General features: G+C 36.2%; 1 protein-coding gene across 2 annotated transcripts in view; it reads right to left on the bottom strand.

The window, feature by feature from the left end:
• LOC145286188 (sodium/glucose cotransporter 4-like) overlaps positions 1-24,893 on the bottom strand; it is a 115,057-nt gene that overhangs the window by 16,321 nt on the left and 73,843 nt on the right. For both annotated transcript variants that reach the window (XM_080134980.1, XM_080134981.1), the window contains 5 exons: positions 22,390-22,470; positions 21,134-21,342; positions 15,911-16,046; positions 13,876-13,980; positions 3,130-3,280 (listed from right to left, as the gene is read on the bottom strand). In XM_080134980.1, coding sequence (XP_079991106.1) covers positions 3,130-3,280; positions 13,876-13,980; positions 15,911-16,046; positions 21,134-21,342; positions 22,390-22,470 — 682 coding nt within the window. The remainder of the gene's footprint in view (positions 1-3,129; positions 3,281-13,875; positions 13,981-15,910; positions 16,047-21,133; positions 21,343-22,389; positions 22,471-24,893) is intronic.

The raw sequence follows: 24,893 nt of genomic DNA, 5'->3' as shown, positions 1-24,893 counted from the left end.
TCATTCCCAGAATCAGCGAATATCATAAAAAGAAAAAACAAAAAACTGAAGATAACATTTTGCTCAGATCACACACACACAAAAAAAAAAAAAAAAAAAAAAAAAAACTGCACTGATCTAGCAATAGCTACTTTAGATAATGTGTAGACACAGGAGTCTAGAAATAAAATGGCTACCCAGTTTGAATATGATGTAAAAGCTGAAACTAAAAGAAATCATTATATAAATTATAAAATTGTAAGGAAAGTCTGCTTCACTCAACAAAAGAGTGTTTAACATTGAATGACAAAATCTATCTTTTGAATAGTTCCATCACCGAATAACTTCATTATGCATGGTAAATCACCTCCAAGAATTGGCTATTAACTGACACTTGACAATCCATTGAATCATTTCAAAATTGTTAGACATCTTTATGACAAGTTAGAATATTGTTATTTCTTTAATCTGTATCAAATCATTGTAATAAGTATCATTCACAAGACGTGTTGGACGCATTATACGTACTTGGCAGCCATTTTCTTTACAGATTATTGTGTCTACACATTTTTTTGTATAGCCGGGGTGTGTGTATATTTATGAGTGTATATATAAGAGTGCATATTTATGAGTGTATATATGTAAGAGTGTATTTACTGTGTTAACCTGTTGTAATCGTCTAGTAATGTTTGCACATGTTTATATATTTATCACATTAGGAAAATGCAAGCATGAAAAGTAATATGGTTAAGCTTAAACATGGAAAAGTAAAGGACTAGTTGTTAAAACTGGAAAAGAAAAGGACAAGAGATACCAGTAAAGGGTATAATAGATTTATAACTTAAAATATTGCAACATTAAGAATTGATTATATAATGTTATAAACTGAATTAACAAAAGTTATTTTCCAGTTTTAGTCCTATAGTTTTCACTGTTTAAGCTTAACCATATTACTTTTCATGCTCGCATTTTTCTATTGTAATCCATAATTTTTCCAGGCTTCCAATAAATTCACTTGTTTTAGTTTTATTTTTTTGCCCCCATAAACACATATGTAATAACAATGTATGCCATTCATCTGCTTTCAATAAAATCCCCCAATTATCTCCCTTTATTGCTTTCATTCTCTCTGTTTCACTTGTTACTTCTTTTTGCGACAGCAGTGAATTAGTAGCAACACTAGTCACTGAAGCAACATGTATTCTATGAAAACCAGTCATAAAAAAATGTTGCTCACCTCTTTACAATTTTAAACACCAGAAAATTCATCATAACTTTTGTTTTACTGAACAAAAATTGCAAAATATTTTTTTACAATATAGCTGAGAAGGTGATCTATAAACTGTAATAGTTGTTATAAATTTGGTTGAAAAATGAGTGAGCGGTGACGCTTTAAAGCAGTTCTAAATGACTTAAACTGCCACTTAACCATATCTTTTCTTAACTCTCTGACCATGTGACATCCACGTAGCACAAAGAACAATTTTGATTATGTTAGTTATGAAAACTAAAATTTCGAACTTGTTTCTAAAATTCCATTTTAGCAAATTAACATTCCTGGTACATATTTAGCTGACAAAACACCTAGACTTCAAAACAATCATAATATTAATCGTTCATGATCAGGCCACTCAGCATTTTCCAGGATCAACAATACAACACACTTTACCAAAAAAATAAAATATAATAATAAAAAAACATAAAGAAAGGAATCAGTGATATGAAACTGTAAACCAAGGGTGTGAGTAAAAAAAAAAAAAATATGCGATGAATTTCTTAATCTGGGAACTACATCCCCCCTCAACACACAGTATATCTTTGTATGTGTGTGTGTGCGTGCGTGCGTGTGTGTCTGTGTGTGTGTGTGTGTCCATGGAGAGGACGGTGCAAAAAAAATAAGAACTAAAATCAACTTGGATGATGTGCTAGTGATAATTAGTAACAACACATTTTAAATAATTTAGATGCGTGTAGGTAGCTATACACAGGTGAAATGTGTCAGTTCTAAATATCATGCCAAAGTAAATATCTACAACAAAAATTATGGAAAATTATCGAGTAGAATTTTAATTAAAAATTATTAATCAGATTTATCGTATATTTCTGATTCTCCATTGGTACTAATGCATTTTACATTTTTAATGAGAAATGAAAAACTAACTTATCTCCCCTGTTCTCCCTTTTACGTAACTCTTTTGATTAAAGATGTAAAATGTGTTCATCCTGACTAGTCATTCAACACCTAATAAGAAAACATGTATATAATTTGGATTATTCGGATTGTTGTTCTCATTTTTTATGGTATTCTCACAACGTTTCGGACAATGTAACCCCTGCCACGTGTCGCAACTGATAAAGTGCTAAGATTAACTAGTTTTAAATGACACTATTTTGTAAGGTATCAGGTTAAGTTCTAAGTAGGTGCTGTACCAAAAATATAATCAAGAATTACTTAAAACTTCTACCCAGTAACGGCTGACAGAACGAGAGCAATCTACCCCCATAAATTAAATATGAGGTCCAGTTTTAAATTCCATAGTGGTTCCAGATTTTGGCACAAAGATTCTCGAGTTTCCCAAAATGTATCTGAAAAAGGTCGGAGGCTAGATCGGTTGAAACATGAGAATAACACGGTAGTCTAAATAATTCAAATAATCCAAATGATCAATTGTCATCTGCAAAATTCCAAAACAAACATAGGTGCTTGTGCAGTATGGGTTTTCGACTAAATGCATTTCACATAAAAGCACTATCATGTACTTACATGGCATGGCGAAATTAGTACATATTTTAAATATTATGAAAAATGATCCAGTAGAAAAATAATTACAGATATAGAATTTATTAAATTATTGAGTTTCATCATATGTTTTAATGTGAGAGAGTTGTGCAACCAATTCTATATACCGCACTGACTTATCTCCCTTGCTTTCCTTATAATCCGCCATTAGAAAAAAAATGATAGAAAATGGCTGACATCTACTAGATCATTTTTGGAATTTATACTAATTTCAACATGACTCGTAAGTACGTAACTGTTTTTACCTGAAATGTATCTATTTGAAAAAATAATTATACTGCATAAGCACCCAAAGAGGAAAATTAAAAACAAATCAAATGTAAATCAATGAAATCGTTAAGGTATCTCACCTGCCGACGACGAGCACTTCAACCTCTGTTGCCTTCTTACGGAAGAACATCCATATGTCAAGGGCAAAGATTGTGCTTGAGCTATTAAAGATTGAGGTAAGGGAGGTAATCAAAGCAGAAACCATGGCAGCCAACATCAGACCACGGAGACCTGTCAGAATATAGAGACATCTAGATCAGGAGTTACAAAGAAAAACATTGATAGTGTGCTCCCCTCGTCAAAATGCTGATCAACATCAAGACAGCTAGTTAACTCGAACTCCCAAAAAGGGAAAACAAACGGAGATGAAGATTGATTGTTTGGATTCTTTGAACCCGTGGCATAGTGAATAGAGTACTTGGTAAAATTTAGTTGTAAACGTTACACTTTTGGAAGTTGAAGACTTAATCCTCAGAGTGGGTGACACTTCAAATAAAATTTGCAAATTACTTAGAATTTCTACCCAGTTAAGGCTGATGGAACGAGAACATGCTAGCCCCATACATTAAATAAAGGGTTCCGTTCAAGATTCCTGTGTTTGTCAAAGACTTCTGAGTCCGATAAGATGCACTCAAAGAAGGCCGGAGTCATAGTCAATAGTGCTTGGTAAAATTTAGTTGTAAAAGTTACACTTCTGGAAGTTGAAGGTTTAATCCTCAGTGTGGGTGACACTCAAAATAAAATTGTGAATTACTTAGGATTTCTACCCAGTTAAGGCTGATGGAATGAGAACATGGATTACATAAAGTGTTCTGTTCAAAATTCCATGCAGATTCCTGGGTTCATCAAAGACTTCTGAGCTCAATAAGATGCACCCGAAGAAGGTCGGAAGTCACATCGACTGAAACGTTGTCCGATTTAACACTCAAGATGAGAACAGTAATCCGAATAATCCAAATAATATGGAAACGTATTCTATTTTAAGAAAAACAATAATTTATTTTTCTCAATGAATCAGGTAAAAATATGAAAGAAAACGTGGTTAAAAAAATGTTAACTAACACACTGCTGCCAAGACTGCACTACTCTGAATCTCGACGTTCTGCTATGAAAACTTGCTCCTCTGACATCCAAATAAATAATCATCCTGTCCCTGAAAAATGAGGCTTTTTATATTCAACCGGAAGCATCTCCGTTGCATGTCATGTGACAATATTACAAGCATATAAAGAGAAAGGCGGCCATATTTTTTTTTTTTACTTGTCTACACGGCACTCCACAGACTGCACACAAACAGGCTTGTCCTAAGTTTTAATCACAAGCATGAAACAAAAAAGGGGTGAAAAGAAATAAGCAAATATTAAGGAGAGAAAAGAAAGGACACGAAAAGCAAGAGATGGAAAGAGGAAAGCAAGTTACTAAGTAGGAACACTAAAAGAGTTGAAGGAATAAACCCTAATAAGAAAATAATGGCCAACGTAGCTAGCCGTAAATTGCATGAAAACGCAGTAAACACATTGTATAACAAAAGGAAAATCCAGTAATTATAGGAGCAACTGGTCTCATGAAAAAAAATTTCAAAATCTACCTGGCAAATATACCCGGTAAACCAAGTGCATGAGAGATTCAAACAATTGCACTTAAAGGGACGGTCAGAATCTTAAGAGATCTCTCAATTGGAATATATATGATAGCAGGGTAATGTTTGGCATCCAGTAGAATGTCCCATCCTCAACTTGACCAAACTGTTAAGAAAAAAAGATTGTCAAAGAAAGATATTGTATAAAATCGTCAAAAACTCCTTTCTTAGTACTACCCTGACTTTTACTATGATGGCTCTTTTCAGTTCAGGAACATTCCGGAAATTGTTTTGATATCACCCCACATATAAAAAAAAAATCCGATGGCACGGAGATTGGAGCTTAGTTGCCAGTGTGGGAGCTATTGGATTTGAGACCGCCACTAGAAAGCCTGGAAAAGTTTATTGCCACTGAAATCACAGAAACTACCAATGGTTCTTGCTAGTGAGAAATCAATGGTAAGTAGCTGTTGCAATAATGCAAAATCATTTATCCAAAGTGATGCAGAGTGCTGGAAATTTAGAGAAACTTGTCACTCAGACTCCAGGGAATGCCACTAGTTGTCAGTGAGCAATCACCGATGATGACCTGTGTGAAAATCTCTCATAAAATAATAATAGTTTGAAAGTTTGTTTGTTTGTTCTGTTTTACGGCATATCAACCACTTTGGGGTCATTTAATGCCGAAAGGTTCGTTATGTTGTGTTAAATATTGGTTTGTTCTTCTTAAGGTTTTTCTTTTTTTTTGGGGGGGGGGGTCTTTCCTTATATTTTTGAGTATATTTTAGTTTCTTTCAGAAAATTGATAATTTTTTGGGGATCAATCTTGTTTAATATTGTTTTCAGATTTTTTTCTTGGTAATACTTTGTTCGGATTTGTTCAAGGTCAATGCAGTTTGTCAGTATATGGTGTATTGTGTAGGGTTCTTGACACGTTATACAGTTTGGTGTCTCCTCCCCTTTTAGTAGATGTGAGTGGGTGATGTGAGTGTGACCTATTCGCAGTCTGGTCATTACTACCTCTTCCTTTCTTGTTAACTTTTTGGTGTTTCTCGTTCCAATATTTGGTGTTATTTGGAATAGTTTGTTTTTGGTGCATGAGCTCCAGTTTTCTTGCCATTTTCTCTTCAAAAATGTGTTTATTTTAGTCTTTAGGTCTGTATAGGGGATTTTTCCACTTATGTGGTTTTGTTGCAGAGTTTCCTTTGCTGCCTTATCTGCTTGTTCATTCATGTATATGCCGATATGGCTTGGTATCCAGCAAAAGATAATGTTTTTTTTCATGGTTATGGCATCTATTTTGTTTAGCAATTTTGTAATAAGTGGGTTTGTCATTTTTTTTTCTTTTAGAGATATGAGTATTGAAAGTGAGTCAGTAAATATGATATATTTTTGATGGTCATCATTGGTTATTATATTCAGTGCCAAATCTATGGCTGTTGCTTCTGCGCTGAAAATAGAAGATTCGTTTGGGAGCCTTTTCTTTAGTTTTATTTTTTTGTGGATGGCTGCGCATCCTACTTTATCTCCATCTTTTGATCCGTCAGTGTAAATTTGTGTATATTCTTTGTATGTATTCTGGATGATAAGTAGTTCTTCATGGAAGGTTGATGGGTGGGTTTTCGTTTTGGGATATTTATTTAATTTTAATATTATGTGTGGTTGTTTGATCATCCAGGGTGGAGTTTTTGATTTGTTATATTTATGTATTTTTGTAATGTCCATTTGGGCTTCTGTGAGAAGGTTTTTTATCCGGAGGCTGTAGGGCTTGATGATATTTTCTTTCTTGTTGAAGAGATGTGTGTATTGTGGGTGGAGGGTACATTGGTATGCAGGATTTGTTGGACACGATACCAGCTTTAGGTAATATTGTAGCGCTAACTTCTGTCGTCTTAGAATCAGTGGAGGCTCATGGGCCTCTATATAGAGGCTTTCTACTGGAGAGGTTCTAAATGCTCCCAAGGCTAATCTTAATCCTTGATGATGGATTGTATTTAGTTCTTTTATGTAGGACTTCCTTGCTGCTCCATAGATGAAGCATCCATAGTCCATTTTAGATCTGATTAGAGTTTGGTATAATTTCAATAATGTGACTTTGTCTGCACCCCAATCGGTGTGTGCTAGGACTTTGATCAATTGCATTGTCTTTTGGCATTTTGCTTTTAAATATTTTATATGCGGTATAAAGTTCAATTTTTTATCGAATATAATACCTAAATATTTATGTTGGTCGGTGAGTGGGATGTTCTTGTTATCCAGTTTCAGGTTGGGGTCGTGGTGGAATTTTCGTAATTTGCAAAAGTGGATGCATTTAGTTTTTTCCTCTGAGAATGTAAATCCATTTTCTATGGCCCATTTGTTTATTTTATTCAGACAGAGTTGTAGTTTGCGTTCGGCTGTTTGTATATATTTAGATTGGTAGTATATAAGTAGGTCGTCCACGTATAGGGCGTTTTCAATTCCTGGGTCTATGTTTTTTATGATATTGTTTATTTTAATGTTGAAGAGGGTGACAGACAGGATACTGCCTTGGGGGACCCCCATTTCTTGATCTTTTTGGACTGAATAAGTGTTGTCCATCCGTACTTGGAAGTTTCTATTTGTTAAGAAATTTCTGATAATTTCTGGCATTCTACCCCTAAGTCCTAGTTCATACAGGTCTTTTTGGATTCCGTATTTCCAAGCGGTGTCATACGCCTTTTGCATGTCAAAAAAAATTGCTATTAGATGTTCTTTTTTTGCAAATGCTTCTCTTATGCGTGTTTCCAGTTTTATTAAGTGATCGGTGGGGCTTCTATTTTTCCTGAAACCCGACTGGCTTTCTGTAATTAGATTTTTGCTTTCCAAGTACCAATTTAACCTTTCGTTAATCATTCTCTCAAAAGTTTTGCACAAACAACTAGTTAGTGCAATGGGTCGGTAGTTTGTTGGGTTTGTATGGTCTTTTTTTGGTTTGGGTATTGGGATTACTGTTGCCTGCTTCCAGTTTTTTGGAATGTTGTTAGTTATCCATATCTCATTGTAAATTTGTAATAAGTAGTCCAGTGATGGTTTTGGTAGTTTTTTGAGGAATTGATAATGGATCTCGTCGGGGCCGACTGCTGTATCGGGAGATTTGTTTATTGCCTCCTCTAGTTCTGCACTGTTGAATAATTGATTGTAGTTTTCTTCATTTTTTGATTTGAAGTTTATTTTTATTTTTTCTTCATTTTTCTTTATAGCTTGGAATTTTTTATTTTGGTTTTTTGATGATGAGTTCATTGAGAATTGTTCTGCTAATTTATTTGCGATATTTTGTTTGTCGGTAATCTTTGTGTTGTCGCATATAAGGTGTTTAATAGGGTTCTTTGTATTTTTTCCTGCTATTTTTCTGACCATCTCCCATACTTTTTTGGGTTTTGTGTTTTGATTAATTTTTGTTACATAGTCTTTCCACGAGTTCCGTTTTGATTCTTTGATAGTTTTCCGTGCTTTGGCTTTGCTGTTTTTATAGGTGTCCAAATTTTCTTTCGTTGGACTGATTTTGAATTTCCTTAGGTTTGCACGTCTGGCTCTTATAGCTTCTTTGCATTCTTTATTGTACCAGGGTTTGTTATATTTTGTAGTAGTGGAACTTTTTGGTATGTTCTCCTCGGCTATTGTGAGTAGGGTGTTGCTGAAATATGTGATGTGTTCTAAGTCAGGATTCGCTTCAGGTATTAATCTGTATTGACATGTATTTTGGAAATTTTCCCAATTTGCCTTTTGTAAATTCCAGCGGGGTGTTTTGTCTTCTGGCTTGGGATTCTCGTTTTCTATTATGATTGGGAAGTGGTCACTTCCGCATGTATCCTTATGTGTTCTCCAGCTATAATCCATGTATATAGTTGGGTCACATAGTGTTATATCGATTGCTGATAGGGTTCCCGTTGGTGGGTGCATATATGTATTCTCTTTGTTGTTGAGTAGGCATAGATCATTTTGGTTAATTATTTTTTCTATGGTTTGGCCTCTTTTGTTGTTTTTTTTACTGCCCCACCATATATTGTGACTATTGAAGTCTCCCAACAGTAGAAAAGGTTTAGGTAGTTGTTTGATTATATTGTTTAATTCTGTTTCGTTTATTGTTTCATTTGGTGGTATATAGAGTGAGCATAGGGTTACTGTTTTGTGTAGTGTTGCAGTTATTGCAACAGCTTGCATATTTGTTTTTAAGTTCACTTTGCTGTGTGGAATGTTTTCGTTTATCAGTATTGATGATCCACCGGTGGCTTTGCATGATAATTTGTTTATGTGGTTGTATATTGAGTAGTGTTTTATGTTAATTTTGTCATTTTCTTTTAAGTGTGTTTCCTGTAGGCAAATTATTGCAGGACATAAGGATTTGATAAGTATTTGCATTTCTTCGATATTAATTTTTAATCCTCTTATGTTCCACTGTAGGATTTTGTTAGTCATGGTTTATATTTTCTTTTGGTTTTGGACTGTTGGTGTTTATGTCTACGTCCATAGTTTCGATGTTAGTTTGGGTGTTTCTTTTGGAAGTGGATGGTCTGTTTCTTGTTTCTGGTGAGAGGCTTTTTTTGGGTTTTGGTCTGGGACTTTTAGATTTACTTTGTCTTGACTGTCTTTTTTGGCTACCAGTTTCAACTAGTTCAAATTTATTTTCATTTTCAATTAATACTAATTCTGTTTTTTGTTTGTCATTTTGTTTTTGGGGGGTAGTTTTTTTGTTGTTCTGTTCTATTTCCATTTTTTCTGTTGTTGTGTGTTTATTTTTAACATCTGTTTTTGTCCTTGTTAGTGACTTGGATCTTTCACGTTTTGATAATTGAGGAGGTTTCATTTCTTTAGAGATTGATTCCTCAATATTGATGGAAGTTTTTCTGATTTCCTTTGTTTCGTTTTCTTTTATACTGGGTTGTTCGTTTCTGACTTTTATTTGGCTGTTAGAATTTATTTTCAGTTCTGATAAAAAAGATTTTAATTCTTCAAGTATGTTCTTTAGTTCTTTTGCTAGGTTTGCAATTTCTGGAGCAAGGTTTAGTTCATTGTAGTTGTACATTTTGTTTGCTTGTTGGGTTATTGTGGCATATGAGTTTTTGGTGCGATTTGTGACTTCTTTGCGGGCTTCTTGGAAGGTTATATTTTTTTGATATTTGATTGTTATTATTTCCTTCTCTTGCTTATATATTTTGCACTGTTTTGAGTGAGAGTGGTGCTCTTCTTGACAGTTTGTGCATTTGGTTTTATTTGGACAGTCTTCTTCATCGTGGTCTGGGTTTTTTTCACTGCAGTTTCCACATGTGAAGAATCTTAGACATTGGTCTTTATTATGTCCAAACTTTTGGCAGTTGTAGCATTGTAAAGGTTTTGGAATGTATTGTTCTATTTTCGTTCTTTCATAACCTATATTGATGGTCTCTGGTATTTGAGGATAATTGAATGTTAATATATAAGTGTTTGTATATATTACCTCTCCTTTTTTTTTTAAATGTGATTCTTTTTACATCTGTGACCCCTTGGTTTTTTAGTTCTGTTTTGATTTCTTCTGTTGTGCAGACGGAGATTTCCTGGTTTTTTATGACTCCTTTGGAGTAGTTTAGTGTTTGGTGTGGATAAGCTTTGATGTTTGTTTCATGCAATTTTTGTAGTTGAAGTAGAGTTTTGGCCTGTTTTTTATTTTGTACTTCTACCAATATGGTACCATTCCTTAATTTTTTGACATTTTTAGGTGTTATTTTGCTTGATATTACCTTTTGGATAATGAAGGGTGACATTTTAGTTAACGGTATATTAGACGTTGCTTCTAGCACGATGAATCTTGGAAAGTTTGTATCTTCATTGTCGCTGTCAGAGTCTATTTCTGTGTGTGGTCTCTTGGATTTTTTGGCATTCATAATAATTTTTGAAAAATTCATCAGCCATGCTCCCCACCCTCCTCGGAGCCCCTTATGGGGAAGAACTATGAGGGGGTAAATCCCATTCGCCTCGGTTCTCCAGGGCTACATAGCTGGTATACTCAAACATGGGGAGGTTTCCAAGCATTCACAATATATGGTTATGCCCACCCAAGTATGGGATTTCCCTGTATTTTTATTATTCCTGATGGTTACCTTTTTCCCAGCTTGATTGACCCTTCAGCCATCGCTTATTAACTCAGTTTATTGTTTATGTTGAGTGTTAGTGTGTTTTTGTTTGGATTGTCTGAATTAGTGCTTGTCATGACCAACCGATTGATTGGATCGGGCCTATCCAACCTCCCGTCTAGCCTAGTAAGGGCCAAAGTGGTGTGTTGTAGTATCATGTTATTATTTCCTAGGCATGTTCCACTCAACCACCAGGATCCCGTTCTTAATGCATTACGGGTTGCCACCAACGGTCAACTGGTGGTCCCATTGAAGGATTTTTACCCTCTGCAGGGGGGCAGTTGGTATGTTCTATCGCCCTACCAACTAGGCAAAAAAAAAAAAAAAAAAAAAAAAAAAGGGGTGAGGAGGTGAAGGAAAAAGAAAACGAGGGAGGGGAAGGGGAGGAGAATGTTGTTTTTGTTTTTGTTTTCGCAGAACATGACTAAGTTTTGCAAAAGGGAATAAAAAAACAAAGACATCTATGTAGGTGCGTTTCATCTCAGGAAGTCAGTAGACAGCCTGATCTGGTAGCACCAGTAGTTTGAAAGAACTTGGAAAAAAGACTAGGAGAAATCGGAATCAAGAGAGAGATTGAGACTACACAACAGATGGTAATACTGAAAACAGCTGAAATCTTAAGGAAAACCTTCAAATGCAGAAACCAACCCACATGAGCTTAAAATGCTAACCCCGGCTACATGGAAACTGCAACAGGAGTAAAACTAAAAGATAGAGGAACACCACATGGATCCAAGAAAAATGAAACCACAAAATTCAAAGCGCCCCCCCCCTCAAAAAAGAAGAAAAATGGAGTGTTGGCATCAACTGTCATTACACCAAATAATCATAAGGGGTCAAGGAGGATGGTAAGACCAAGGAGAGAAAGCACTAACCAAATCTCCACTGGGTGAGTGTGACGCACACAGAGCTCTTGAGGAAACTTATTGCCACCAAAATTTCAGTGAAGACCAAAAGTTGTTGCCAGCAAGAAGTTAGTAGTAATCGTCTGTTGTGATAACCTTTGCAAATGAATTTGCGTTATAAACCTAGAACCCCATCCACCAACGTAGACCCCTACTACCAGGTCTCCTTCTCCAACATCAGGGGTCTACGTTCCAACCTTCCAGAGGTTGTAACACAATTACAGGAGACGAAACCGGACATATTCTTTCTAAGTGAAACTGGCATAGGGCCAACCACTTCTCTAGACGAATTAATAATTAAAGGTTACTGCAACTTAACATCTAAATCTGACCCCAAGATCGCCATGGGCATGGAATATGTGCCTACATCAAAGATGGCTTTCCATGTGGGAGGGATATCTCCAGAGAAGACCCTAATTTACCCTATATGTGCTTTCGGGTTGCACTAGCTTACACCACTGCATTTATATTTGCCCTCTATCGCCCCCACAACAGTGGACTTACTATCTTTAAGAGCATATCTGAGAAAATTGACCACATCCTGTCTGCTCATCTTTCGGCTAACATTCACATTTGCGGTGACTTCAATGTCCATAATGTGGAATGGCTGACCCATTTACATAAAACCGATGACGAGGGGAGGTTTTGTCACGATTTTGCCATTGCTTATGACCTCACTCAGATTGTTCACAAACCCACCCGTGTGCCCGATACTACAGTCAATATGCAAGCCTCCTAGACCTTTTTCTCTCAACTTCCCCTGAGCTATGTTCATGCTCCGTTCTTTCTCCTCTAGGATCCTCCGACCAGTCCGTCGTATCAGTTAAGATAAAAATGAAATGTAATAAGTCCCCAGACGTACCCCTCCACCGTACTGTATACCGATACTCCGTGGCTATGGGATAGCTTCCATACATTCATATCTGACCTACCTCTGCACTCCATGTTTAAAAAGGATGTGTCCTCTATAGTATCAGATCTGACCGAATGGTTAATTGTAGGCATAAATCGATTCATACGATCTAAAAAATTCCAACAAAATCCTCACAGCCAGCCATGGTTCTCCCCATGTGCTGCTGCTATCGCGCACAGAAATCACTTTTTCCATAGCTACCAACGTAATAGATGTACTAAGACTAAAGCTGCTTTCAGGACTGCCAGCAACCACTGTAAAAGAGTAATAAAACATGCAAGAGAGCTATATGCTCAATCTGTTAAATCCAAAGTAGCTGAGCAGTGGCTTGGTTCCCACCAGTTCTGGCAAATAGCAAACAGGATCTTGAACAGAAGTGTGCGTTCTATCCCAACTATCATCAATGGACCTGAGGTCATCTCGTCAGCATCAGACAAGGCCAGACTATTTCTACCCTATGCGACAATGACCATCAACTCCTTGTATTTCCTCCTATAACAGACAACACGCTATGCAACATAAAATATCTGTGCCATGTCTTCAAGTCCAACATAAACAAACTCCTGACAAACCGCTCCCTTAAGTAAGACACTATCAAAATCCCCAATACTAATGATTACTACAATACTATCTCATTGATTACTGTACACGCAATAATACTTATCCCTGAGTGGCCTTCGGGCCTTGTTAAGTGGTCACCCCCCCCCCCCCTCCCTGTAAAAAAAAAAAATTTAAAAGAGGTGGAGAGTACTGGAAATCTGGGGAGATTGTTCTCATTCAGAATCCAGGAAATACCACCGGTTATTGTCAGTGAGTAATCTCTGATGAAGACCTGTGTGAGAACTCCTAGTGAGTACAAATAATAATCATAATAATAATGTTTTTTGGTCCACCGACTTAGTCAGATTTGGACCTTAGAATTCACCCTCGTCCATTCATCCATTCGTTCCCAAAATTCCAAATAACTACTCATTACATTTTTCTGAAATTTTGCATGAAGTTTCAACTATCCAAGGGAGGAAACGTAACATTCTGGGATTTTCAATAAAAATTCTGATTGCCTCCCCCAGAGGTAAAAAGGGGGTCAAAATGGACAAAAATAGAACTTTTCGGGACATTGAATCTTTTCTAACCATTAGATTTCGCTGAAAATTACCCAAACGCAAGACTACAAGGATATGCATCTGGAAACGTAATATTTAATGCTTCAGAAGCAATACGTTGTCATGGTTATAAGACTTTTACTAAAGTTGCTTCATTATTCAAAAACATGACAAAGGCTTATTTTTAAATAAACTAACCTTCTGGCATGAGGTTGATCACAAGGGAAGGATAAGCAATGTTACTGCAGGCTGGACCACCACAAACTTCGTAGCAAACATCTGCATCAGCACAACCAACCGTGTCTGGAAACGGTAGAGAAAAGAAAAACACAAAAGTCATGTACATAGTTATTGAAAGTTAAATTAGATTGTTTACGTCACGGCAAATCACCCATTTGATCTTTAACTCTTATACTGTTTGAAATAAACTGAAAGTGATGCTTGTGTTCCTAATTTGCCGACAATGCATGAAACAAAGGTTTGAATCTGTTTTTAAATACACTCAAAAGTTATTAATAAAAGGGGAATAACTCTTACTAGTGATTGTCAAACTTACATCCAGGTACTGATACTTATTTCATCGTAGTTAGATGAATTTTCCACATGTTATTATAACAAAAAGTTCCAAAATTTCTGCTTCTGACGCGAACTCAAATTTGTTTGATGACAATATTAGTTTTTATGAAATCATAAGCATCCATTTTACATGCTGGCTTGCATTATAAGGCTTTAAGAAACTAATATATCTCTGACCAGGTCTTTATTGATCCCTCTTTCTAAAGTCCATCTTTATCACTTCTCGTTATGTTTTTCCTTGACCTGCTCTTGTGAACTGAACCTGCTACTTCAACTGTTCTACATCTACTAATCCAAGAATTCTTTTTCATTCTTTCAACATGGCCACACCGTTTGAAGTATACTCTCCTGCACAAATTTCTCTATACTGTACAGATTTAATCTTTATCTTTAAGACTCACATTACACATCCATCATATCATTCTCATATCACTCCATGCAACGCATGTCCTCAACCATCACCGATCAGGTTTCACTTCTATACATAATCACACTGTGTACACATGCTTGATATACTCTTCCCTTCGTTGACAGTGGTAATGCTCTGCTGGTTAGTAATGATAGACATTCCCAGATTTTATTCCAGCAGTTGAAACAGGTGTAACGTGATTGACATGGGGGAGTGATTTTCTCCCCATTGGGGAGGTTGAGACTCCCCTGGGATCTGAGAAAGACCGGGAAAATATGCTAAAATTGTTTGAATTAATCCCGAACGACAGCGGATATCAAAAAGACTTGAATTAGAAGATATAGATATATACTTTGTCTTATTGTCAACGTTAGATATATATATATTTTATTGTCTGAAAGGCCAGAGATATATTTTGCTGTTTAAAAATCCAATAACAGGAAACGTCCGAATAACGAGATTGTACTTGTTGGCCTGAAGAACACCTTCAGACTATGGCTTCTGAATGACAGGGATTAACCCCGTAGGTCATGAGAATGGATGTCGGTTTTGGTCCTAGGTTTCAAAACTCTAGACTATGGCTGAACTGCACACATGCAATTTAGGTCTGGACAGCCCTAGATACGTATCTTAATCTGATTGGCTAAGTGGACTATCCACCCCGACCTGGAATATATAAAGCTAATGCTGCTCGAAATTAGACAGATCGGTGACAGATTGGAGAGAGGTTTGCGCCAACCTCGAGAGGAACCAGCTCCCAACGCCTGACCCAACTCTCTCCATTCCGCCTGAGTGTCATCTATGAAAAAGAGAGATTTGAGACTTTAAAAAATGTGCTAAGAACTGAATTTAAAAACGTGTTAAGAACTGAACCAATATATTTGTAAAAAGACTAAATTTTTGTGAAATTAATTTTTAGTAGAACAGAATTTTTATTTGTTTGTCTTCCTTCTTTCTGGCATATGCGAGCTTCGCTTTTCGCTTTCAGAGAATTCTACACTGAGGCGTTCAGGATTTAATGTGATAGTCTCTCGGAGAATTAGACATCACAAGCCAAAGTTTCCAAGAAGACCGGAGGTCAGTTGCTTGACCTCCCCACAAGAGGAGTGTCACACATGTACATATGTAGCCAAAAATATTTCTATAAATATAAGAATTTATATTTTATATATTTATCAAAATATATTCATGGTAATTAAGCTACGCTATTGAATGCAGGTCTGGCTTGAGATAGGTGCTCCTATTTACCTTTGAAAAGAATCCTGGCAATCATCCCAGGAAAGATCAAAAGAAACAGCGGTAAGATTTTGAGGTAACCACAGAAAACGGTGGCAGCTTTGCTATGATTATAAGACTTTGCAGCAAGTGCTCGCTGGACAATGACCTACAAAGAAATAAAGAGAAATAATTATTGCTGGACATTTCAGCAAATGCTTTATAGCAATTTGCAAGAATACACTCCATTGCCGATTAAAGAGACCCTCATTGGCATGCAAAAATAAAAGCATTAAACTTACAAATTCAATTCTAACTTTTTTATGTGTATTAATCTGGAGTTACGGCGAGAGTTTGCGACGATAGACTTTTTGTATTCACTTGGCATGATCACGTTTGATCCATGTGAAAGCCGGTTTTGCAGACAGCTTTTTGCAGAGTTTTTTTTTTTTTTTGTTTACAAAGTAGTCACTACTTATCAAGGCCCAGAAGCCACTCGGGGATAAGGGTTATTGTGTGTACAGTACGTTAGTTTTGGAGATCTGATAAAGTGTCTTACTTAAGGAGGTGATTCATCAGGAATTTGTTTACATTGGACTTGAAGACATCCAGGTTGTAGTCAGATGGGAAACAGGCAAACGGAACAGAGTTCCACAGGCGTGCACTTCTAAGAAAGAAGCTTTGTTCATGGAATCTACGTTTTGATTTTGGCACAGATAAGGAGTGGGGAAAATTTTTGACAGTGGTTTCAGCTATACGGGTGTTTTTCATGAAAGATTGGCGAAGGGGGACCAGAGATTGGAGTTTAGACGAGCACCTGCCATGGTAGTAACGATAAAACAAAGATAAAACGTTTACCTCCAGCACCCTTACTAGTGACATGGCCACAAGGATAAACATAGGAACAGAAAATTTCTGACATCTCAGGTTCACGAAGTACTGTTGTCCTGTAGAGCAGCTTTTTCTTCACCCTTTGTCAGAAACATCACTCATTGGAAATGAGGACTGAGGGACAAATAAGAGGAAGTGAGAGTAACGAGAACTGCCGATAACGCATCCACAATTCGTTGTCTACTCTCCATTAAAAAAAAAAAAAACAGGGGGAGGGGTGTAAGAACTTTTTAATATTTACTTAGTATAAGTATGTCGCTTTAATTTGAAATTTAAGATATTTGAAGATAAATTCCCCTCCCATAATTATGAATGAAAAGATGGAATAGATATAGGTTACTGTAATTTCCATTTTTTTCTTCTTCCCAAGAGACACTTCAAACAAAGAAATTATGACAATTTAGCACTGAAATAATTTTAAAGATCCCGGTCGGGAGTTTCGACGTGTTGAGATATTCATTAAACTGATTTCTTCTTTGTCAAAAAGGCATTACTATTACGTTGGAAAGTTTTTCACTCACTGACACTTGTCATTCGAGTTTCGCTGCTATAGCGGAAGTGGGAGAATTGGTTATGGTGGGAGGGATCTTTTCGTTTATATTTATAGAGAGAGTAAAGCATTAATCCTAAATTTTTTTTTCTTGGGGGGGGGGGGATATTCTAGACATGTTGCGTTTAACTTTAGACCGAAATAAAATGTATTAGACAAAATTAATTCAAATAAACAGTATAATAACGACAATTTAGCATTGAAATAAATTTAAAGATAACTGTCCCGAGTTTCCTCGTGTTCAGAAATTCATTAAACTGATTTCTTGTTTGTGTTTGTTCATCTCATTATTAGCCTTCTTCTCGGTCACTTCCCAGTGAAAGGCAAGTGTCATGACCGTCTCATTGTTGGTTCTCAGCACATGTGTACTCCTCTCCTCGTGACATCAACAAAGTTGGCCATTCCTGGGTTCTGATTGGTAACCTGGTACCTTTGTAACAGAGCCGCTGACACTGGGGCAGCAGCAACCATATGTAAATGACCAAGCTGGGTGCGCAATGTGACAGCAGAGATAAAAAGGGCACACGTTCAGAGAAGCGCGTATTCGAGATATGTTCCAGAAATAGAGGATTCGAGACTTGTTTGAAACACGAGACAGCATAAATAAACGAGTTATATACGTGGCCTGGAAGTGACAGGGAAAGACAAATCCTAAACCTGGCCGAACAAAGACAGAGTACCACATGTTTGACATGGCAGAATCTTGTTAAGCACATTAGAGTGTGAGAAGATATTTTTAAACAAGAGACAAGGCGTTATTGTGAAAGTACCTGTAAATAAATGTCTGTTGTTTCAATTGAAAAAATGTGAGTTAACCTCTTTCCTTGTCTTTGTTTCTGTGACTGTTGGCATACAATGTGTGGGTCATATAAAAAGAAGTTTATTATATAAAACATTGTAATTAAATTCCTACATTATTCAGGTATATAGAGCTTGTCAGCCTTGGAAGGCAGTCCATCAAGTGTAAAGATGGACCCCGATTCCAAACTTCCCCTGCTTTGTGAAATACCTACCAATATGAAAAGTTACAAGAGCAAATCTTATCAGCTCCTGCGATGGCATTGGTGCAAAGCTATAACAGTCTTGCTGTTCCTTTGAATCTATCAGTGACGTGCTACATGGGCAATAGCTTGCAATCTATATCACACCGCCCAAGCTAACATCCATAGGATGCGCCATCTTTGATGAATGGATGTCTATAACTGCTTTCCTACACACTACACAACCCATGATTTCCACTAATAAACAAATCATCTCGACCAATAAAACCATTATATATAATACAGGGTGGAATGATAAAATTGTCGCCCTAAAGAAAACAACGCTACAACTTTATTTTTAAAGTTATATTGAAAAAAATCAATCCAGGTAATTTGATTATGTATTAGAGCTGAAATCTATTCAATGTAGCCACCTTCAGCCTCAATCATTGCCTCGATTCAGGTTCGGAACTGGGAACATGCCTTTTCCACAAGCACTGGCGAGAGCTTGACAAATACTCGGCCGATGGTGGCGATCAGGCTGGCTTTGGTATTGTGGGAAGTCATGTTGGTGATGTTCTCGACATATGACCAAATGAAGTAGTCCGGTGGGTTCGGGTCGGGGAGGAAGGGGACAGGCCTATAGAAAGAAGGGTACAAAATTGTAACCCTTCTTCTGAAGCCAAGCCTTGGTCATTTTGGAATTGTAGGCTGGCGCCGAGTCCTGCTGCCACACTTAGGATCTACCACCTGATTGCACCAGGTGATCACCACACTCTTCAGCACATCCAGGTACATTTTGGTGTTGACTTTCAAGCTGACTTCAAAGATGTGAGGTGACATGATGTGGCACTCACTTGAAACCACACCAAAGACCATAACCATGGCCGGAAACTATTTTTATCACCCTGGGCACATCCCTGTTATTTTGAGGGCGTTGGCAATGGTCCTTTTGTCATAACTTGGATCAGTAGAGAGCATGAGTTGTACAGAGGCGTATCTCCAATCTCGCTCGTTGAACATTGTAGACGTAATAGAAGGCTCTTATTACTCTTGGCATTTGTACACAACTGGCCAACTAATAGATGGTCTGTAACAAAAAAGAAGACCGGTTTTCATCAAATGGAAATGGAATCATGTCATGATGCTAGGTAAACAACGGACAATGCTGGATATAAAAATTACTCAGTTATCCGTTTGTCTGTCTATCTAATTGTCTATCTGTCTTGCTGAGTAAATAACAAAGATTGAATCAGAGGAAACAATAAGTTGAGTGAGCGTGCAGGTGTAGAGAGGGTCAAGAGGTCATGCTGTGAATCAAACTCTGTGACTGATTAAGTTGCACCGGAAGGAATGCAAACGGGGACTGGATCTGACATGTCAAGGGTTCTAGCTTGAAGAAGCAGAGTTAAATTTAGTGAGTTGGTTTTTGAGGCGCCAAAGAGACAGGCTGGGTTAAAGAAGTCTCCCCATAAGGGGGTGACGGTTTCCAAATGGATGCAGAATAAACCACAAGCCAAAGATCGTCATTCACTCTAGTTCTGCTGTGACGAAATGCCTGGAAGTGAATAAAGAATATATATATATATATATAAAAACACAGCGTCTTGTGTCTGTCTTGCATGCGGCTTGTTATAATAGAACGAGCTCCCCAAGATGTCAGTGAATCCTCCAAGAGGAGCAGCAAAAACATATGTTGTCATGTTTTGTGTATTATAAATGTACTGTGAACTATATGTTCTGATGAACATGCACACCCAAGACTAAGTGAATCACGACACATTAAAAAAAAAAGAAAAGTTAATTAAACAGTTGAATACAGATAGATAAGCGAGGCACATTTTATAACATTTTTTTCTAGAGCGAAAATTATATCGTTACACCCTGTATTTTGGGGTTAATTACTATTAATCTGCTCTTATAGATTATTTAGAGTGTTTCGGCATTACTCCCAAATAGTTTATTTTTACTTAAACCATACTAAAAAAAAAAAAAAAAATTAAATAAATAAATAAATAAATAATGATACCTATGCACTTAATACGCCATGCTGAAATAATAACATTATTATTTAGAAAACCATTCTTAACATGGAGAGGAGGCAATGTTTTATTACTATTCTGTATTTTCAACTAACAATTTAATTAAAAAAATAAAGATACCATGCAACTTGAATTTAACTTGAAAATACTATCAAAAAAAAAAATATATATATATATATATATATATAACGCAGTACAATATATGCATTAAAAACATTAAAAACACGATGCTTCTGCATTTACCGACTTGCGATTTCCACAAACTTGGCTCAAGCTCACTCAGCAGTTGACAGAAATAACCGGAAAAGGTCAGCCGAAGTTTCCTCAATTTTTAACAAACATGCTGTTTTTAATTAATACAAATCTACGAGGTTACTTTTTTTTTTTATAAATTGGAAGAAATAAAAAATTAATTTTAATTACGCAGGTTAGGGTTAGGGTTGGGTTAGATACATGTTTGTAATTTTATTTATTGTATTTCCATGTTTTTCCTGTTTATCATTATAATTTTCTCGTAGCAGTTTAATGTTTCGTGACCGGCTGCTTCTGGTTATTCCTGTCAGTGATCAAGCACACCAAAGAAAGTTTGTGGAAATCGCAGGTAAGTAAATGCAAAAGTACCATAAAAACTTGTCATATGTAGTTCCCATGAGTAATCTAAATTTGTTCATTTCATTCATCATTTTCAATCCTCTCATATTATTATTCCTCATCCAAATTATAAACTCTTATCTTCAAGTAGATTTTAGCCTTGATAAGTGGTGATTCATTAGTAAAAAAATAAATATCTTGCCTGATCCGAGCACCAATACCAGATGGAGTTGATCGTAAGGCCAATGATGCCAGGTCCTGGAATATCATCTGCATCAGGCGAATGGAAAAAATGCATGTAATCTTTCCGAGGATAGCCACACTGGGTTGTATTGTCCATGAGCGTTGTGTTTGGAATCGCATATGGATATTTCTCTACAATGGCCGAAAATCCACCCACTTTGATAAAGCCTGAAAATTTTAACATGAAAGATACAAAATCTCTGAGTTACAGGGGTTGGACAAAATAATGGAAACACTGTGTGAATTTTACATCAATTTTGAAAACGTATATAAAAATTGAAAAATATGACCGAAATGTTGGTTTCATTTTTGGTAATTGTTGTCCTAAATTAATTGGTTAAATTTATTTTTTTTTTTATTTCAGACAGTGCATATTAATAAGAAAAATTAAATTGATAGATCTATCAGATTGTTGGTACCTGGATGACAGGTGCTATTGTAATGAAAGAGGCTTAGATGGCGTCTGTATCGACAGGAAATCTCTCGAAGATGATAATAGCAGAATTCCGATTAAATCAGTTTTATTTTATTCATTTAAAAATGCCTAGTCATAAAAGCATTATTTTTTTATGGTAACTTGGCCTTTTGGCCAAGATTTCAGAATCCTAGAGACATTAACATGTTTACTAATTCTGTAAAATTCAACCAAAAAGTTTTCATGTAAATTAAGTCTTTTGAAAATTAATGAAAATGTAATTCTGAGACAGAATTTTTTTATATATAAGAAAAGGATAACGTTTCATAAAAACTGTTATCTTTTTTAATCACTTTAATATCATTAATAATAATATTACTATTGAAAATATTAGTATGTATATATAAGAAAATAAGACAATACAAATTACAAATGTATATTATGGAATATTAAGTTATTAGAAACTATTTATGAACAAATACGCAAATCAAGAATACCTACAGCTATTTCAGGGCATTTGTAGTTTATTATATATACAGTATTTTAAAATGTCATGTTGAATCATTGAATTATGACATAAATTAATTCTACAATGGCTTTAGAATGGGCTGGGGTATGGTTCTTTTCATTTCTAAGAGGTCTACCCTCCCAGGGCTTACCTTCTCTCTGAGAAGAGGTTAAATCTTTGTGAATCTACAGACGATTGCTCTGGCACTTTTGTAGGTCAGAGTGTGCTAGTTTCTCAAAGCCACAACCGACCTGATGTCTAATCCCATGGCAAGAATATATGTTATACTCACTGATAATCATTAGTAAAATGGCACCGCCCAGCATGATGAACGTCTGCAAAAAATCTGTCCAGATTACAGTCGATAAACCACCTATAAAATAAAATTAAAAAAAAATCATTGAACATAGTTTGGGTAAAAAAAACGGCGTCTTGTTATTTTTAACACCTCTAAAACCGAGTCTCTCTCATTTCATCAACAATGCTCAGATCCTTGGCAGAAGAAATACAGCATGATTATAATGCTGACAGATGTTATAGATGCAATAAGGTATGAAAAATAAAACCGTTTGCACATATTCTAACACCATTTATTGACATTTATGTAAACAACTTTCTATGGCAGCACTTTGAAGAACATTAGTGGTCAAGATCTTGCTGATTCTCTCTATTCTTATCTGGAGCATGTGATGCAATGGGGAAAAGTGGATTGTCACCTTTAATATTCCTAAAACCAACCTTCTTTCCTTTCACCATCAATGCTCAGATCCTTGTTTTGTCGCAGTTGAAATGAATGGTTCTTCTTGGGAAAAATCCTTGCTTTGGTAAGTGCTTAGGAAAAACCCTTGCTTTGGTAAGCGCTTAGGAAAAATACTAGCTTTGCTAAGCACTTGGGCAAAACCCTTGCTTTGCTAAGCACTTGGGCAAAACCCTTGCTTTGCTAAGCACTTAGGAAAGACTCAAGCTTATAACCCCTTAGGAAAAAACCATAGCTTTGGTACATTGCTACATTTAACACCTCTAAAATTGACCTTCATTCCTTTCACTGCCAATGCTTAGATCACTGTTTTACTGTAGTCACATTAAATGACTTCTGCTTTTGAAGAAGTATCTTGTTTTGAGAAGTTCCCAGGATTGATTTTGAATATAAATCTGAAATAATAGACTTGCATCAAATCTGTTTTTAAAATCACTGAGAAAACTGTCAGATCATTCTATCGCCTTGGAAAGTACCTGTTTTTTTTTTTATGCAATCCTCTACTTGTAAATGAGTCAGATATGTCTTAAGACAGAATTCTGTTACCACCATAATTGATTTAACTTCCTTGAAACTTATAGCTTTTCTACATCGTGATTATTGCTAACTTTTATGTCGATCGGCATTTTCTTTTAGTTGGTCATCTGCTTTCTAAAACTGTTTAGAGAATGTTTACACTGAAAACCTCCATAGTTAATTCACTTAAATATTTCAAAATTAATATAGCTTTTTTTTTTAATTTGAATTACATGCATTTTATGCATTCAGATAACACCCTTAATTTGAATATACCAGGTTCAGTAACACCGTTGGAAGACATATTCAGTCAGTTGCTAACATCACTGGCAAAATGGTTGGATCATTCTATTGATCCAGAAAGAACCTTTTTTTTTTTTTTTACACGGTGGTCACCACTTATCAAGGCCCGGAAGCCACTCAGGGATAAGGGTTATTGCAAGTACATTCCGTTAGTGTGGAGATTTGATGAAGTGTTTACTTAAGGGGGGCGGTTCATTAGGAATTTGTTAACGTTGGACTTGAACACATCCAAGTTGTAGTCAGGTGGGAAGCAGGCAGACGGAACAGAGTTCCACAGGCGTGCAGTTCTAAGAAAGAAACTTTGTTCATGGAATACATGTTTTGATTTAGGCACAGATAAAGAGTGGGGGAAATTTTTCACAGTGGATTCAGCTAGACGGGTGTTTTTCATGAAAGATTGGCGAGGGGGGACCAGAAATTGGAGTTCAGACGAGCACCTGCCATGGAAATAACGATAAAACAAGGATAGGCTCGCAACGTCTCTTCTGTGAGAGAGAGGTTGCATGGTAGAGAAAAGGGCATCCCCCACTAAGCCACAAAGTCTATTTTGTACTCTGTCAAGGCAGGATAGGCTGCTTTTAGCAGCTCCTGCCCAGATATGGCAGCAGTATTCCATCCTTGGACGTACTTAGCTTAACCCCATATGTAATCCTCTATCTCTATAAGAGTCAAATATCTCATAATATTTAGTACTGCAGCCACATCTGGGGAGGTGCCGTTACAAACATTGTTTCCAGTATTGGTAAAGTACAGATTTAACTTCAAAATCTAGTGTGTGATGATCTTTTCTCTTTCGAGCATCCACTTTTTTTTTTTTTTTATAAAAGAGGCCTCGCTAGTCTCTCTCCACTCAACTATTAATTCCATTAATTGAAGTCCAATCTCTGTTTACTCTTTGTAATGCATTCACAAGAACACACATCTTTCTACCATAACGAAAAAAAATTCTTCTTTCTTTATCAATGTGTCTAGCATCAGGTATACTTTTTAATACCTTTAAAACTAAACTTCTATCTTTTCACCACCAATGCTCAGATTTTTCTCTTGTTGAAATGAATGGGGCACTCTTTTTTTAAAAGTTCCGAGGACTGACTTTAACTCAAGATCTAAAATGGGAGTTTTATATACAAGGTGTTTCTTACGCTGTAACAAAAGAAATTGATTATTTTATCACTCCAGAGATTATATGTCTCCTTACGCAATCGTCTAATTGTACAGGA

This window comes from Euprymna scolopes, chromosome 10, assembly GCF_053919585.1.
Source record: "Euprymna scolopes isolate OS-2025 chromosome 10, ASM5391958v1, whole genome shotgun sequence".
In the NCBI taxonomy this organism is placed as follows: Eukaryota; Metazoa; Mollusca; class Cephalopoda; order Sepiida; family Sepiolidae; genus Euprymna; species Euprymna scolopes.
Note: the sequence above shows the minus strand (reverse complement) of the source record. Positions and strands in the feature narration are given on the sequence as shown.